At 44.3% G+C, this 18,935-nt stretch overlaps 1 protein-coding gene and 1 pseudogene across 1 annotated transcript; one reads left to right on the plus strand and one right to left on the minus strand.

The window, feature by feature from the left end:
* Positions 1-11,631: 11,631 nt before the first annotated feature.
* On the plus strand, positions 11,632-13,813 carry LOC124707964. The gene is made up of 2 exons (XM_047239657.1): positions 11,632-12,796; positions 13,660-13,813. The coding sequence occupies exons 1-2, from the start codon at positions 11,632-11,634 to the stop codon at positions 13,731-13,733; spliced, it is 1,239 nt and encodes a 412-aa protein (XP_047095613.1). The 3' UTR covers positions 13,734-13,813.
* Positions 13,814-17,182: 3,369 nt separating this feature from the next.
* LOC124648714 lies at positions 17,183-18,571 on the minus strand (annotated as a pseudogene).
* Positions 18,572-18,935: the final 364 nt, after the last annotated feature.

The raw sequence follows: 18,935 nt of genomic DNA on the forward strand, positions 1-18,935 counted from the left end.
GGTATGCACATGTGCCTTATGGCAAATGGACCAAAGGTATCTCCTACTTTGACTCCTAACACATCCTCTAATGATGAGAGTGATGATGATGATAATGATGAAGAACATAATATCTTGGTGCATGATATGGGAATGGTATATGCTTCTCTTCGTGGTAATAAAGAAGCTCGTGCTTATCTCGAACACTCTATGGATACCTTGAATAAATATAGGGAAACCATAGTGGAGTTGGAGTCCCATGTTGAAAATGGGGAAATGAGATTCACTCTCCTCAAGCATGAGCTAAAAGATGAGAAGCATGCTAATTTCATGCTTACACAAAAAATTGAATCCTATATGCATGAAAATGAGAAAACTATTGTTGATGCTTGTGCTACTAACTTTAATTCTTGTGAAGCATCGACCTTAAAGGAGAATGTTGAGCTAAGGGCTCAACTTGAGTTGCTAACTAGCAATTATAGGGAATTGGAAGAAAGTCATAAAAAGCTCTCAAGCTCTCATGATGATCTTCTAATTTCCTATGATGGGCTAAAGTTAGCTCATGAGGCAAGTATCACTAAGGTAACATCTTGTGAGCCTCATATGGATGTTAGCACAATCTATACTACAAATGTTACATTGCCATGTGCTAGTCCTTGTAATCCATCTAGTCAAACTAGTGATACACCTTGTGTTGGATTACTCACTTTGCCTTGTTGCTCTAACAATGAAGCTTCTACTTCCTCTAGTACTTGTATTTCTACTAACCATGTAGAGGAAATAAAAGAGCTCGAGGCTCAAGTCCTTTCTTTGAAGAAAGACTTGGAAAAGCGTCATGAAGGGAAATCCGCACTTGACAAGATGCTAAGTGTGCAACAATCCCCCAATGACAAAAGTGGACTTGGATTCAACTCCAATAACAAGAACAAGTCCAAGAGCAAGTGCAACAAGAAAAAGGGCCAAGACAAAGTCAAGGATCCGGCCAAGTTGGTTTGCTTCAAGTGCAAGGTTGAAGGGCATCATGTTAGATCATGCCCATTGAAGAAGAAGAAGCACTTGAGTGAGAAACAACAAGGGAAACGGCCACAAGGTCAAGGTCAAGCTCATGCTCGACCTCAAGTTGAAGATAGGCCACTTCCCAAGAAGAATCAATATATTGTTCCCCAAGAGAAGAAATCAATAAAGAAGAGAAAGGGAAACACTTGCTACTTATGCCGTGAGAAGGGGCACTTTGCTTCTTCTTGCTTAGGTGGTACCTTATCTAACCCTATAATTGTTGATGATGATTATTCTCTAGGGAAGGATAAGAATGGCAATGTGTTTGCCAAGTTTGTTGGAACTCAAAGTGGTTTCAAGAAAAGAACCATTTGGGTTGCCAAGCCTATTGTGACTAATCTCTTAGGACCCAACTTGGTTGGGGACCAACAATCTCAAACTTGATCAATAGGTGCATGTGGAGGTCATTGGAGATTTGGCTACTTCATGAAGAACTAAGGGATCTTCATATATTATATTTTGACCAAGCCAAGTCATATGGATTATCATCTATATCTTATACCCAATGTTCCTCCTTGCGGTAACTTATACTTCAACTCATCATACTTATTGTAAGTTACTTGCCCCTTTGCATGTTTGGTTTTGTACCAAATATTTGTGTGTATGTGTTGTGTCTTACTTACCTATCTTGTGTATTCAAGTATGTTTGTTTGACTCATCATATACTTGTGTATTGTTGTGAGCCTAATGCATCTTGATGACATCTTATTTGGCTCTCTTTGAGTGATTAATGGAACATCCCATTTTGGGGGAGTGATATGCCTTGTGCATCTCTCTTTCTTTAAAATGTGTGTACATGGGTACCACCACTTAGTATTGATATTAAGAGATTATCTAGTCACTATGTGGTGTGACATACTCATGAGAAATTCAAATTCTAATGTCCATTAATCACCTCTAGTCGAATTTTAGTTGCCTCTTGTTTTAGAAGAAATGACTTATCACATTATGGGGGAGTAATATGTTATGTACATATCACAAGCCTAGAAAATGTGAACATATGAGGTTATGCCACTTAGTGTTGATACACGTAATTATCTTGATCCTAGGTGGCATGTTTGCTCAAACAAGCTCCACTTGTAGTAAAAAACTTTTATTACTCATCTTTTGGTTCTTGTTTGAGTAAGAAATTCTTGGTACGGTTCTTCCTCAAATACATATCTCTATATCTTATTTGGGACACCGTTTGCTTCAAGTTATTCTAATCATTGCCGTGCGTGATTGTTTGACTAGTTGAAGCTATCAAGAATCTTCATCCGTGCATAGTGCTTAATTCTATATACTTATCCTATGCCTTTTATTGTGAATTTGATCCTTACTATCCTTGTTGATATACCACTAGGAATCTAATTCCAATATTCTCATTGTCTTTGACAATTGATAACCTTGTATGTGGTTGAATTCATGGATCATCTTCACCTTGGATTGCTTCTTATTTACTTATTTTATTTCCAAGAAATCTTTGTTGCTCCCATGTGTCTTCCTTGTCCCTTTGAAAAATCTTTTGATAAATTCTCTTGATTCATATCAAGTGTTTGTTTTGGAAGACAAACCTTTTCCTTACGGTACATTGTGCCATTGTGAAAAGTGTAGAGGGTTTGGTTTATTTGTTTGAACCTTGCTCTTTTGGGAGTTTGCTATCTCATTCCTTCTTACATGTTTTATTTGCTTGAATGAGATAAATCTTTGAGCATGTTTGCTTTATTTCATCCTTTATGCTCAATGGTTTCTTCTTAGTTCATTTGTTGAACTTTGATTGAACAAATCTTTTGTGATTTGCGTCTTTGATATAATTTGGACAACAAATTTGTTTGGTCACACCTTTATGCCTTATTCAATTCATTTGGTGTTTTGTTCAAAGTATATCTTTCTTGGATCTTTAAAAAGTCTTTGTGCGTGCTTATATGTAATTTATTTATATCTATAGAATGCTTTCTTTCTTCGATCCATTATATAGGGTATACTCCATCAAATCCTAAACGGCTAAGATGTGCATGAAATTCAAAATTTCATCTATAAATATGCACATGTTTATATGGAGTGTGTCCTATATATTGTGGTTAGACTAACCATGTTGGACCCAATAAGTTTGGGGACCAAGATGTACTTGAATGATGTTTTAGGTATATTGGAGATGCAATGGAGGCTTGTCTCATCTATAAGGAAGGTGTTGTCACCATATGAGATTTGGAGTCAAGCTAGGATGATCGATGAACTCTTATCTACTACATCAAGCCATTGCTATCTCGGTAACAAGTATCTTATTCATGCATTCTCATATAGCATCCAACCTCTTGTAGGTTGTATCTTGGCATGAAATTATTTATTTCGAAAATATTGCGGTTCTTGAAAAACCCTTTTAAAATAAAACTTCTTATTAAAACATTTGAGTAATTTGAAAAGATGCATATGATAGGATATATATATATCATATTTTATGATTCACCTATCACAAATATGCCCTCTAGCAATTTATTGCATATCAATTCCTCAAAGAGCTCTTGTGTGCCATATTGATGAATTTGTGAAATAAATCCGTATTTGTGATACTTGTTGCCTTTCTCAAAACATTTTAACTAGCCTTACTTCCCTTATTGTTAGTTGTGATGTTTTTGAGATTTTATTTGGTTGAAGTTCATTCATATACCATAAGTGAAAATTGGAAGCCATAGGCTATATATGCTTTTTAAGCAAACATTCTTGGTATATTTCATGACTTCATCTTGGATATCTTTGTCTTATTTATTTTGTTAACCTCTTGTGTGTGCATGTTTCTTTATGGATCACTATGTCCACTTTAGAAACTTATATACATAAGAGCGTTAATCCATCATCTTGATATCCTTGTTCTTTGTCAACCATCTTTTACTCTTTTGTTTTTAGTGGTGTTGGTAAAGAAAATTTATGAGTGCTTGGTCTCCTTGTTTTTCTTCATGCACTCATATCTCGTGATTGTTGGACTCAAGTTGTTCTTGATAAGCATACTCTCTTTATCTTAGTTGTGTTCTAAATGATATATAGGGAGTGAGGATTCCATGTTTGTGCATATTGTATTCAAATGCAAACATTATAAATTGTGCACGAACCTTGGGGAGCTTTCTTATTTTTAGAGCACTATATCTTTCTTATCATGATATCTTTGTTTGTCCAATTGGATCTTTGATTGCTTGCTTTATTTGTTGAAGCTCACTTCACCATGTTATCTTTATGCAATCTTTGATCCTCAATATAGTTTGACTTCCTTCAAGTATTCATCATTGGATATGTGCACTTGATTCCACTCAAATTATGAGAAGTGCACACTTTGGGGAGGAACTCACATTATATTGGCCTTCTAAATTTTTCACCCATTTTGACAATCGATGCCAATGGGGGAGAAGTTTAGAGGGTTTAAGGGAATGGTTTTATACTTAAGAATTGTTTGTGCTTAAGTGTTTTGCCTCTCATGCATTCCATATTTATATGTCTTGCATGGTTGTATATATATAGTGGAAACTATCCCAAAGGTTAATCTTGACAATATATGCAATGAATTCATGTTCATCACACGTGCATACATTGTGGGGGAGTTTTCACTATATATATTGGTTCTACTCACATCTCTTGCATTTGTTGTAGTTGTGTGAGTAGAGCCGGTTTTGATATGGGCTAGTAGCTTTGTGTCACTTGACCATATCAAATACAACCTCTTGTATACAACTTATTCTCGGATAAGTTGCGTACTTGTTTCTAATATTCATTATATAAACCCTCTTATTGTGGTTGTCATCAATTACCAAAATGGGGGAGATTGTAAGGGTACATTGCCCCTATGTGTGGTTTTGGTAATTAATGACAACCCCTATGGACTAATGTTTTCATTGTGTTTATATGAAGGAATATTCCATAGGTACTACTTGTATTCCATGTGTTGGATTCAAGTATGGATGCCATGAAGATAAAGGTATACCTTGTGTATTGGCATCAAGATCATCGGTTATGAAGATACATATGTGATATGATCAAGAAGAAGAAATGAAGATGGAGTTCTTATGTGGAACTCAATATTAGCCATGCTCTATCTTACGTGAGTATGAGAAGATACAAGGATTGAGTTGGGCAAGTTCAAGATGAGCATCTCAAGTGGATCACATGCTTGAAGCTTGCCGTCCATTTGGTGATAATGGACATGTGAAGATGTGCATCAATGGAGCTTTCCCATCATAGTGTATGGGGGAGTATTTGTGAGTCTTCACGAAGCAACATTGATCAAGTGAGGCATTCCGGCTTGTGTAGAGCTTGAAGAGTTATCATCAAGATCAAGCGGGATGCGCAAGGCAAAGGTATGGCCTTGCTAGGTTTTCCTTTTACCGGTCTCAAGGTGGATGTTGGGAGACCGGATTATAGGATAGATAGCCGCACTATCAAGAGGGGCTTTCGGTTGGGTAACTTGATCGCATTGTCGTAGGGAGCTCAATCCTTTGCATACTTTGCATATCCCTATTGCTTCTTGGTGTTTATCTGTGTGAGGTTCTTGAGCTTGTTGCTAGCTTTACAACAAGCCCAAGTTCATCGAAAACGGAATCCGCATGCATCTTCTATTGCGTTTTCGAGTTTGGACGTCTTCACCGTTTCTTGACGGTGGGAGACTCCCTCTCTAAAATCATCTAAAATATTCTGTGAGGAGTCTCCATATTTCCAGTTTTTGTTGGGGTTCTATTCGTCGTTATCTTTCCAACAAAATTGGTTTCATGTCAATCGGGGTCCGGACACAAAAGTTATCACAGTTTTTGTATAACATGATTTCTGGCGGCCCGGTTTCTAGCCCGGCGTGACCGGCCGTCTGACCGGATGGCCCGGTTCAAACCGGCCCCTGGACCGGTGCCATCCGGGCTCTATCCAGTAAGCTTTTAATCTTGGTCCGGTTTCTTGCCCGGCGTGACCGGCCGTCTGACCGGATGGCCCGGTTCAAACCGGCCCCTGGACCGGTGCCATCCGGGCACTATCCAGTAAGCTTTTCAGCTTGGTCCGGTCACTAGCCCGGTCGACCGGTCTGTGGACCGGATGGCCCGGTCTGTGGCCCGGTCTGACCGGGTCCTGAACCGGACGACCCGGTCCCAGGCCCGGTTGACCGGCCTCCCGACGGTTGACTCAGCCCAACTTTTCCCCAACGGTTATATTTGCTCTTGGGCTATAAATAGCCCTTCTTCCACCTTGGGCTGAGTTAGTTCTTCCACTCTCTCTCCTCCATTGTTGCCTTTGAAGAACTTGCCCTCTCTCTTGAATCCCCCCATGATTCTAGATCTAGATCTACAATCCCCACCAATCCATTTCTCCTCTAAGTGAGGGGAACCCCTTGGATCTAGATCTTGGAGTCATTTGTTGATTTCCTCTTTGTTCTTCCTCTCCAATCTCATCCTAGCATTCGTTGCTTTGGTGGGATTTGAGTGTGAAGGATTTGAACACCTCTAGTGTTCTTGCTTTGCATCATTGCATAGTGTTGAGCTCTCCACCACGATTAGTTCGAGTGAGAGCCCGTGAGCTTGTTACTCTTGGAGGGAAACCTCCTAGTTGGCTTGGCGGTTGGTGCTCCGGTGATCTCTTCAAGAAGATTGTGAAGAGGCCCGGGCTTCTCCTTCGTGGAGCTTGTGAAGTGGTTGTGGAGCTTGCCATCTCCGGAGCGGAGGAAAAGCTAACCATAAGGAAAGGGCCATTATCCTTCGTGGGTGTGGTTCGGAGAACAGGGTGAGCCTTCGTGGCGTGGGGAATCCTTCGTGGGACCTCCACCCCTCCAAACGTGACGTACCTTGTTGCAAAGCAAGGGAACACGGGAATACATCCTTGATGGCGTGTATTTCACACGTTCGTTGGGCAACCCCAAGAGGAAGGTATGATGCGCACAGCAGCAAGTTTTCCCTCGGAAAGAAACCAAGGTTTATCGAACCAGGAGGAGCCAAGAAGCACGTTGAAGGTTGATGGCGGCGAGATGTAGTGCGGCGCAACACCGGGGATTCCGGCGCCAACGTGGAACCTGCACAACACAACCAAAGTACTTTGCCCCAACGAAACAGATGAGGTTGTCAATCTCACCGGCTTGTCTGTAACAAAGGATTAACCGTATTGTGTGGAAGATGATTGTTTGCGAGAGAAAACAGTAAAAACAAGTATTGCGATAGATTGTATTTCGAGTAAAGAGAATTGGACCGGGGTCCACAGTTCACTAGAGGTGTCTCTCCCATAAGACGAACAACATGTTGGGTGAACAAATTACAGTTGGGCAATTGACAAATAAAGAGAGCATGACAATGCACATACATATTATGATGAGTATAGTGAGATTTAATTTGGGCATTACGAAAAAGTACATAGACCGCCATCCAACTGCATCTATGCCTAAAAAGTCCACCTTCAGGTTATCATCCGAACCCCCTCCGGTATTAAGTTGCAAAGCAACGAGACAATTGCATTAAGTATGGTGCGTAATGTAATCAACAACTACATCCTTAGACATAGCATCAATGTTTTATCCCTAGTGGCAACGAGCACAACACAACCTTAGAACTTTTCGTCATCTGTCCCGGGTGTCAATGCAGGCATGAACCCACTATCGAGCATAAGTACTCCCTCTTGGAGTTAAAAGCATCTACTTGGCCGGAGCATCTACTAATAACGGAGAGCATGCAAGATCATAAACAACACATAAGCATAACTTTGATAATCAACATAACAAGTATTCTCTATTCATCGGATCCCAACAAACGCAACATATAGAATTACAGATAGATGATCTTGATCATGATAGGCAGCTCACAAGATCCGACAATGATAGCACAATGGGGAGAAGACAACCATCTAGCTACTGCTATGGACCCATAGTCCAGGGGTAGACTACTCACTCATCACTACGGAGGCGACCATGGCGGCGTAGAGTCCTCCGGGAGATGATTCCCCTCTCCGGCAGGGTGCCGGAGGCGATCTCCTGGATCCCCGAGATGGGATCGGCGGCGACGGCGTCTCGCATAGGTTTTCCGTATCGTGGCTCTCGGTACTGGGGGTTTCGTCACGGAGGCTTTAAGTAGGCGGAAGGGTAGGTCAAGAGGCGGCACGAGGGCCCCACACCACAGGGGGCCGCGCCGCCCTAGGGTGTGGCCCCCTCGTGGCCCCTCTTCGTCTCGTCTTCGGTCTTCCGGAAGCTTCGTGAGAAAATAGGCCTCCGGGCTTTTATTTCGTCCAATTCGAGAATATTTCTTTACTAGGATTTACTGAAACCAAAAACAGCAGAAAACGACAGAATCGGCACTTCGGCATCTTGTTAATAGGTTAGTTCCAGAAAATGCACGAATATGACATAAAGTGTGCATAAAACATGTAGATAACATCAATAATGTGGCATGGAACACAAGAAATTATCGATACGTTGGAGACGTATCAATCCTCGTCTCCGCGTGCCTCGGTTATTTCTATACCCGAGCTCTCTTTCCTTGTGATAGCCATCGTGCTTGAAGTACATATATCTTGCTATCACTTGTGCTACATATATCTTGTGCCTATCTTGCTTAGCTCTAGTTGCTATTGTTACACCTAGTTGAGCTTAGCATATTTAGGGTTTGTGCTTGTAAACTAAACGATAGTTTAATTCCGCATTATTACAAGACAAATCCGTAAGAGATTTTAATTGCCTATTCACCCCCCCCCCTAGGCGACATCTCGATCTTTCACTACCTCCACTCCACTGGGTGTGCCTCCCCTTGATTTTGGTTCCAACTTCGAGCGTCAGTGCAGATGGATGTGATCAAGATTAGGAAAAGGGGTGAACTAGTGGTTGTATGTTCCCTTGTGTGGATGTCATCGGTGATTAGAGGGACACTACAATGAAATGGTCACACAACCTAGGGGTGGTAGTTGTTTTATAACATCTCTACAACCCATGCACCGTCTCAAAGATCATAGAGAGGCTACGAGTCTAAAGACGCTCTTGTCTTTGGTATAGCATGGTGTCTCGACCATCCCTAGTGACGCCATATTGCGTCTCAAAATATATTCTTGGACATGGCTTCCTCAAGGTAGAGATGTTTGAGGCCAATTATCCTTTTTTCATTTAAATCGGTATAAATAATAGTTGTCGATAGTCCTCGTGATTTTGGCTATCTACTTGTATCAACAAACGATCTGCCACTAATTTTAATATTAAAAGGTTACTCTGAGTATTGTGCCTATATCAAAGTCCAATGGGAACGACATGTCATGAATCGACATGCTTATTGAAAAGATTATATGTTCAAATAGATGGGTGAATAGGGGCAGCATTCCATTGTGGAACTTGTGCGCTTGGGTTTCTAGGAAACCCTAGAAGGAAGAGGTCAACCTTGAAGCTTGTTATTAGTTGTAATAGCTTCTTGGTGACTTTGGGAACCTCCAATTAAGTTCTGGAGATTGTCCCAACCTTGTTGTACAGGTTCCAGTTGCCACCTCGAAGGCTACCGCTTAGTGCATCGTGGAATCGCTTTTGTGGCTTGTTCACTGGAGAATATGGTGGGGACTTTCTGGCGTTGGTTGGCCTTGATTCCACCACACACCTCTAATGAAGACGTACTCACCCTCAAATGGAAGGAACTACGGGAACCTCATGTATCTACGTGCTTTCATTACGGTTACTTCCATCCTTTACCATACTTTACTACTCGATACATCTTGTTTACGTGTGTGCTTGCTTATACATTTTCATATAAGATTGTCCACTTAGTTTTGTATGTAGACAATCTATATTTTTGTTTCCTTCTGGCCTTAGACCAATGGATACCTTTTTCTTAGCCTTTATCCCAAGTCTGGTTTAATGATCAAGCAGCGGGGTACCGATTATCCTCTTTTTGCCGGAGGAAGAGAGTTGGGGGATTCAAATTATATTGGTTAGAGTGTAGATCTAGGTCTCCTTCCCCAATTCCTCAAAGGGCATCAAGAATTAATTGCTTGGGAGTGAGAGTTACCAAGAATTGAGCTCAACATTCATGGAGTAGAGAGAGATAGAGAGAGAGAGAAAGAGCTACCTCCTCTTGGGGAAGAAGGGGCCTTTTATAGGTCCCCACAATTTGTACTTGGTGCAACATTGGGAGGGACAAAATGTCTAGAGTTATTGCAGTAGATTCCGGGGGGGGGTATTCCAGTGTCAAAACAAGCCACAAGGCAATATCCGACAAGAATGTCGAGGCCATCTCCACCCCTCATCTGAGAGGCACACCACTCCGCACATCTCAAAGATGTCAAGGCCGGAGATTTTCACTTGCCAAGCATACTTGGCAAGGGATGCTCAAGGGGCATACCGGTGAGTGTGGTGTCATTCTTGAGGCGGTGGCATACTATGACCTCTGAATTCGGTATGCTTTTTTTTGGCATGGCAGGACCCCACAATGATATCAACGTGCTGGAACGCTGTGCGGTGTTTGCCAGGCTAGCTGAGGGACAAGCTCCTGCCATGAACTTTGAGGTCAACATCCACGCATACAACAAGGGGTACTATCTAGCGGATGGTATCTATCCAATGTACGCTACATTTGGGAAGACAATCCCTGCTCCAGGTTCTAAGATGGACGCTTATTTTTACGACATGCCAGGAAGCAGCTCGCAAGGATGTTGAGTGGGCTTTTGGTGTGCTCCAGCAGCGTTTCGCCATTGTCAGGATGCTCTCACTTGGTCGGAGTCTTAGATGTGGGAGGTGATAAATGCTTGTGTTGCACAACATGATCATTGAGAGCAAGCGTGACACAACTGTGGATGATGATCAACCATTTGATTATCAAGAACGTCTTGCTAAAGTTGAGAATGTACTTGAAGAGTTCGCGACTTTCCTTCACATGCATGAAAAAATCCAAGATGCATGTTCATGCTCAACTTGAGACGGACCTGGCTACGCATTTGTAGGTGAGGAGAGGAGCCGCTAACGCATGATTTAAAATTTAAATTATTGTATGAATAATTCCATTTGTATTTGTGTTAAACTATGCTAAATTATTGTATGAATAAATTGGTGTGTTTTAAAACGGTTTGAACTAATAATTAAAAATATTGTATAAATGGTGTAAATAGGGGAAAAATTGGGGAAAACCGGTATGGAACCCTCGTGCCTATAATTCGGGAGGACGTATCGGCGTCCCCCATACGTATCGTGTAGGCGCCATCAGCTAGCTTCAATTTAGAAGCCGTCGGTGAAGATGCTCCTATGGTGCAATAATTTTATAGTATTAGTTTCTATAGAATTAATTTTATAGAATTAGTTTCTATTCAAATCTCCTATATACAAATCGTATGAACAAAAGGATGCTGTGGTGTGGGACTGCGTTTGGTCTTGGGTATACTTGGCATTGACTGTCCATAAAGTGAAGATGGACCGACGGAACCAATAGGCAACAGACAGGTTCACTGACATACTGATACGGAGCACGTGGAAAAAGCCGAACTGTCACAGCTGCGGGAACCAGGCGCGGGCAGGGAAGGGAAAGCTACTTCTCGCCTTCTTCTCGGCCTCCCGGACTGCACACAGGCTGCTGGGGACCCGGCGAACCCTCTCCTCTGTCCCCTCACTTGCTACCGCCACAAATCGACCACCGCCTCCTCCGCCAAAAAATGCTGCCCCTTCTCCGCGGCGTCGTCTCCGGCCACCTCCGCCGCTCCCTCTCCACAGCCACAGCCGCCCCGCGCCCTCCCTGGGTGCTCATGGACCGAGATACGCTGCTCACCAGATCCCCGGTAGCCGTCTCCTCCTCCTTCCGCCCGCCCCCCTCCGCCTCCTCCATCACCGTCCCCGTCTGGTCCTTGGACCTACAGCCTCCCGGGGACAAGAACAACAACCTGTACATGGACACCATGCGCAGCCGCCTCCTCGCCGCCAGCGCCCACGGCTTCCTCCTCCTCGACGCCCACAAGTCCCGTTTCAAGCTCCACCCCAAAGCGGACCTCAACCTCCCGCCCGACGTGCTCCTCAAGGTCACGCCCTCCGACCTCGTCTGCCGGACCTTCGAGCGCCGCGTCTGCAACCCGGTCACCGGCGACCTCTTCCGCCTCCCGGACCTCCACGGCACCTCAACGGACGGCATGGGCCTCCTCACCCAGCCCGAGAAGTACGCCGCTGCCCAGCTGGCCGAGGTCGACGGCGGCCGCCGCTTCATGCTGCACCGGTTCTCCTCGGAGACGGGGGACTGGGGCGAGCTGCTGCTGCCGTCGCCGCTGCCGCCTGGCCGCCGGATGCACCTGGACCACGAGCACGAGGTGCTGGACTGCGGGGGCCGGCTCTGGTGGGTGGACCTCAGCTGGGGCGCCGTCTGCGTCGACCCGTTCAGCGCCCGGCCCGAGCTCCGCGCCGTCGAGCTGCCGGAAGGCTGCGTGCTCCCCGGCCCACAGAGCGACACGGAGATAAGGCGGCTCGTCAACCTCAAGCACCGCCGCATGGGTGTCAGCGCCGGCAGGCTGTGCTACGCCGAGGCCGACGCGTTCCATGTCAGGTCCTTCACGCTGGACGACGAGAGCGGCCGCTGGACGCTCGAGCACCAGGTGCCCGTTGACAGCCTTTGGCCCAATGGCAAGGTGGTGCCTTCCATTGCTGCTGTCGACCCGCTCAACGCTGATGTGCTGCACCTCAACGTGGAGGAATTTACCGTCAGCGTGGACATGCGCCAGGAGACTATCCTTGTGGGTAGTGCATCTGTGCTGAGAGGCGTTTCTCCTCAGTCCGCGTCAAGCTCCTATCTGCCATGCGTGCTCCCATCATTTCTCGGATCGGCCCCGATTCCAGGTGGGTGATCAAAGTCGACACTTTTTCTCTTTAGTTGCAAATTGGCAATCATGTCTAATGGCTGGCATGAGTTATGGAGTGTTGATGAGACTCCCATACATGTCTAGTTTAAATTCATGTGTGTTTGGCCCCTTGTGCTCCACATTACTTGTGTTCTTCAGCATGCCTGCAGATATGTTTCTTCAGGCATTTCAACTTGCTGGTTTTCCAATCAAGTTTGCTATTGCCTTGGTCATGCCAAAATTACTTTGAAACATTTATGCGCTAGTATGAGTTAGCTGTCATGGTACACTGTCTATTAGGTTAATCCCATGATGATCATGCATACTCTCAGTTATGAAGTTGTACTTTTTTTTCTGAAACTAATTCTGAAATGGAGTCCACTACTATGGTGATTTTCGTGGGATGAATCTGATATATCTTGGTGGCAATAAGTCTTAACAGCTGAATCAGTGGCTATCCTCTGTCCCTTTTCAGTAGTGCGTGCAGCTAAGTATCAGCAGCCTCCTTTGGTGATGTTTTTTGCAAGTTAGAATTTCCAGTGTAAAGCAGGATTAGAGTAATCTGTTGTTTATGAATTGTAATTTACACTACATGCTCCACTTGTTATTCCAATCTCTCTTTAATCTGCTGTTCAAAGGTTCCTTAAGGATTTATGTATGTTTGTGTCCATTTTAGTAACTCGCTTATGTGTACGATGTACTGAATTCTTGATAACCTTGCTCTATGCATCAGCTTTTTTTTCTTTGCTAGGTCTAGTATGCAATGCACAGAAATCTAGTATACTGTTATAAATTATTTGCTGTTACTGTTGTGGCTGTCGTTTGAAATCTTGTACGCTGATCAAATGAACCCTTTTGTAGGCAAGAATGACGTCGAAAAAAATAAGACTCTGGCAGATGTTCTGGTTCGTTCGGACAGACATCCGAAGACCTGAAAGGTACATATTTACCATCTAATGCATCTCTGGGTACTTTCTCTTAGTCGATGCTTCTTTATTAATGCATGTTTGGATGTGGTATCATCCATTTAGATGTCTAGGATGCATTCCTCTTGCCTATACCTGTTACTCAGTCCATGCATTTTATAACCTAGAAGAACGGTACAAGTCTTGCTGAACGGAGAACCTGATAAATCAGCAAGCTGGCCTCTCTACTTGGAAGGCCAGGAACTGTTAAAGGTTCATCAGTCTATTACTGAGACAAAAGTGGATCATTTATGTAATAGGGTGGCACATGGTTTGGCGCAACTAGGAAAAAGTGGAGAATCTGGTCTCCTTCATGGCTCTATTCCGATCTCTTTAGAGGAGTTAGTCTCTACATAGTGTAACCTTGCTGAGTTGAGGAATCCCTAGTGTTAGGGTCTGTTGTACCTGATGTAAACATTCTGTAAACTTTAGAGCAGCAAGTTTCTTTCGCACTCTTTTCCTTACCATGGTACCTAAGGGGACTGGAAGGTTTTTAATGAGGCGGCTTGCTGGCGTATTATATATATTATGGTTCATCTTAAAAAAACATCTACTTCCTGGGGAAAAACCAGAAAGAGCATGAATACACAAGATAATCAACATATGGTGATGCAGAATGCTGAATCTGAGATAACCGGAAGCTACCTGCAGAAGTGTCCTTCCAAGCTTCAGTTTAGCGAGATCATCTAGAAGTGAGCCCAAGATGAGCAGTTTCGGTGCCCTGATTATCCGGATGATGGGCGAGGTGCCAAATTGATCTGATCCGATCAACCTTCCATCCTAGGGGCGTCCTTGATGGATAGCTCATCCATGTTGCCGTCGCCGAGCAAGACGATGCTTCTAAGAGACTACGAGTTGATCTGCAGGCAGGTCAAACCGCTGCAACACTTGAGAACGAGGCGCTCAACTATTTCATCGATGATGCAACTCACACGCCAAAGGATTTTCGGCGCCAGTTTCATATGAACAAGGATCTGTTCATGAAGATTGTCTTCAGCATGGACTACGGTGACTACTTCATGTGCAAGCACGATTATGGGTTGTTATTTTAGCATGGACTTCCATATCCATGTGTATTATTACTTTCTGAACGAGCAGCGTGTTTAAGTGTGAAACTAAAGAATATTCAAACCATTGCATATAGGGGTATAGGAATGTAAGGATAATGCATATTTTTTTGCGGATGATGCATACCTTTGTTCATTATTCTGCCCATTGCGTTACTGAATACTGTATAAGAGCCTGAAGAGTGCCTATAGCCATTTCATCAGCATGTATGCTATTTTTTGTTCCTTTCTTGAAATATTATCAACAACTGACGAAACCTGAAATTGAAGCTCTTGCTATATATTAGCAAGTATTAATGGTGTAATTTTCTGCTGCAGTAAAGTCATGCATGGAAAATAAACAGACATAGATGGACTAATGTAGCCTTCCTGTTTAGTCAGCTACTTTTGGTTGTTTCTTCCGTATCATTCGCTCTCTTCATATAGTTATTCAAAAGCCCTTAATGTTTCACCAACTGATCAAGGCTGAATTTGAAGCCTCCAGATTCATTTTACGAAAAAGGTGATTTCTCTTAGTTGATGCTTCTTTATTAATACATTTTTGGATGTGGTATCATCCATTCAGATGTCTAGGATGCATTCCTCTTGCCTACATCTGTTACTCAATCCATGCATTTTATAACCTAGAAGAACAATGTTGTGCAATATTTTCAACTGGTTCTCTCTGTAGTCCAATATGTCAACTTCCGTAATACTAGTTATTCTACTTTGTTTTTTCTTCGAACTAGAAATAATTGTTCGGACTCAAAACCAGTAACACAAAACAGTTTAATACTGCTGAAATAATCATACTGTCATGTTGAAGAGCAACTGTCCGGCAAGCAACTAGCCATACTGCTGAAATTATGGGTTGTTATTTAGCATGGATCTTCCATATCCATGTGCATTAGTACTTTCTGAACCAGCAGTGTGTTTAAGTGTGAAACTACAGACTATTCATACCATTGCATATTGGGGTATAGGAGTGTGAAGGATAATATGTACTCCCTCCGTCCTGAAAAGGATGTCTCAACTTTGTGTAGATACGCATGTATCTAGACGAGTTTTATTGTGTAGATAAATGCAAATCTTGACAAAGTTGAGACATCTTTTTTTGGGTGGAGGTAGTATATTTTGTTGGCGGATGGTGCGTACCTTTGTTTATTATTTTGACCATTGTGTTAATGAATACTGTATACGAGCCTCAAGAGTGCCTATAGCCATTTCATCAGCATGTATACATTTTTTTTCCTTTTCCTGGAATTTTATCAACAACTGATGAAACCTGAAATTGAAGCTCTTGCTATTTATTAGCAAGTGCTAATGGTGCAATTTTCTGCTGCAGTAAAAACATGGATGGAAAATAAACAGACATAGATGGACTAATGTAGCCTTCCTGTTTAGTCTGCTACTTTTGGTTGTTTTTTTCGGTATCATTTGCTCTCTTCGTATATTTATTCAAAAGCCCCTAATGTTTCACCAACTGACCAACGCTGAATCTGAAGACTCAAGTTTCATTTTACGAAAAGGGTAACAAGAATCGTGTATGCTGTAAGTTTTGTCTGCAATCCCGCCGTCCGGACATGCATATCCAGATGATAAATTCACAATTCATTCACCTTCACTAGGGAGATAGATGGACTATAGGCCTTTCTGCTTACTTTCATTTTCTATCTCTTGTGTTGTGTCTATATCACGCATGCTCTTTGTGTTTTTACATCTATACATGCTTCATGTTTTTTTTTTTATCTTCAGGTTCCTTAAAACTAACAATCAAGTAGTGGCAGACGGTGGCAGTTTATGGGACTCTGACTTTGCGGGAGAAGTGGAGTTTGCTGGTGAATCATCTCATTTTTTTGGGGATCTGGGAGTTGGTTTGGTTCAGACTTCCAGTTGACACTTGATAGTAGCGCGATAAGTAGAATTGCTCAGCTAAAGCGGTGTGATATGGGTGCTGCAAGACAATGATGTCTCTTTTGTAGGTAAAAGGTCATGCATCCACATGTTTAACTCACTATTTGGGTTCTCCTCTGCTTATCTGTCTTACGCTCAGTATGGTGATGAATTGCTGATGCGCGTTTCAGTTTCAGATTTCGACTCTTGGCTGCCTGATATGCTCTCTTTTAATTTTTCCTTACTGTTACTTAGTTTCAGTTGATCTATTGATATAGTTAAGAGAGAAGCTATGGAAGAGGGCATATTACTTGGTGATACTATTCGCTGTCTGATCTGAATCAGTGTGCTATCTGTGACTCGAACATAATCTGAAAGTCTCCCCTAAGAAAAAGATTAATCTGAAAGTCCTGAACTATTTTCTGAAACAATCAGAGCGACTCAAAAACTTCCTATATATATATGATGGACATGTTCAACTGAACTGGACATAATCCTGTATTTATGAACAAAATAATTACTACTACACTTTTTGACAATAAACGTACCACGAACTAAATCTCTGTATCTACGTAGTAGCACTATACGGCAGAACTAACTAGTAACAAAAAAAATCTAGTAATTGTTGGTGAACTGGGAGATGTGGGCCTTGATGATCTGGTCGGCCATGGCCTTGTAGGTTGCCTGCGTGGGGTGCACGGAGTCGAAGAACATGTACTGCTCCGGCGACTTGCACTGCGGGAGCAGGCTGGTGCAGAGTGCCCCCATCTCCATCATCCCGGTCCCGCAGCAGCCGAGACCCGTCTGGGTGAAGCCGTACTTGTCCGGGTGCGTGACCATGTCCAGGAGCGGCGTGTAGTTGTCGACGTACGAGACGGTGGCGCCCGTGGAGTTGGCCTCCAGCTGCGCCAGCGCCTTCTGCAGCTTGGCGTTGTACCTCTGCGTCTCCTGGTTCTGCAGCTCCACGCAGCCGTGCCCCGACGAGAGCGGCGGCTGCTGCCCCTCAGGCTCTTCATCACCGGCAGGCACCCCACCGGCGGCATGCCCGCCACGATGAACCTGCGGGCGCCCAGCTTGTACAGGCTCTGCATCCACATTGTACGTTGCATCGTTAATATTCAGATACTGATCTACTACTGAAAGAAGAGGACTGAATTAAGTATATATCGATCTACTAGTTAATGATCCGACCTGGATGTAGGACTGGAACTTGTTGATGAGGTAGTCGTGGTAGCCGTCGATGGTGGGGTAGTTGAGGGCGCGGAACGGCATCATGTAGTAGTTCATGGTGACGTCGTTGGTGCCCGCGGAGAGGATGAAGAGCGACTTGCCGGCGATGTCGGAGGCCTGGGGCTCGCCGATCCGGGAGAGCAGCTGCTGGAAGTCGCTGATCTGCGACTCGAACGTCGACACCAGCGCTTCGTGCGCGGTGAGGTCGTCCAGGCCGGACCCTCCGGAGGCGAAGCTGACCCCCGTGGTGGCGTTGGCGTGGGTGAGCCCATGGTCGTGGTACGCCGGGAGGAGGTCCTTGATGCCGAGCGCGGCGACGATGTAGTCGGTGATGAGCTTGCCGTCCGAGAAGCGGCCCGAGGGCGCCACGCCGGCGGGGAAGGCGCGTCCGTAGGGCGCGTGGTCGGCGCGCACCAGCGTCAGGAGCCGGTTGTTGTTGCCCGGGTCCAGCGTGGAGTCGCCGAAGGCGAACACGGCCGGGATGTCGTGCGTCGTGGCCGCCGCTGCAGGTTTGCCGTCAGACGACGACGCCGTCCGGATGGCGTGCTTGCTGCTCGACCTCGCCGCCGCCGCTGGGGAGGAGGAGACGACGAGGAGGACGGCGAGGAAGAGCGCCGTGGTGGCTAGGCTTGGCGCCATGATGTAGATCGATGGATATCGTGCTTGATTCTTCAGGGCCGGGGAGGTCGATTTATATAGTACCTGGAGGGGGGCGGGAAGAGATAAACAAGTGATCGTATACGAGATTTAAACGACAACGGCCTGTCTGGCTCACGCGGTATGTTGTTGCGCGCTACGCCGTCGATCGGGCTGCTCGTGCGTGTCCAACTGATCTGGGACGTACGTGCGAAACACGTCTGTAATTTCGCCAATATCCTTTTCCGGTCCTAATCCAAATATATGTGCTTCAACTGTTTGTTCCAAATTCTATCTGTAACAGTTCTGGACGACCGATCTCAATGTCCAACCAACTGCCCGACGAGACGTAGGAACAAGAAACATC

Source organism: Lolium rigidum, chromosome 4 (genome assembly GCF_022539505.1).
Source record: "Lolium rigidum isolate FL_2022 chromosome 4, APGP_CSIRO_Lrig_0.1, whole genome shotgun sequence".
Lineage (NCBI taxonomy): Eukaryota > Viridiplantae > Streptophyta > Magnoliopsida > Poales > Poaceae > Lolium > Lolium rigidum.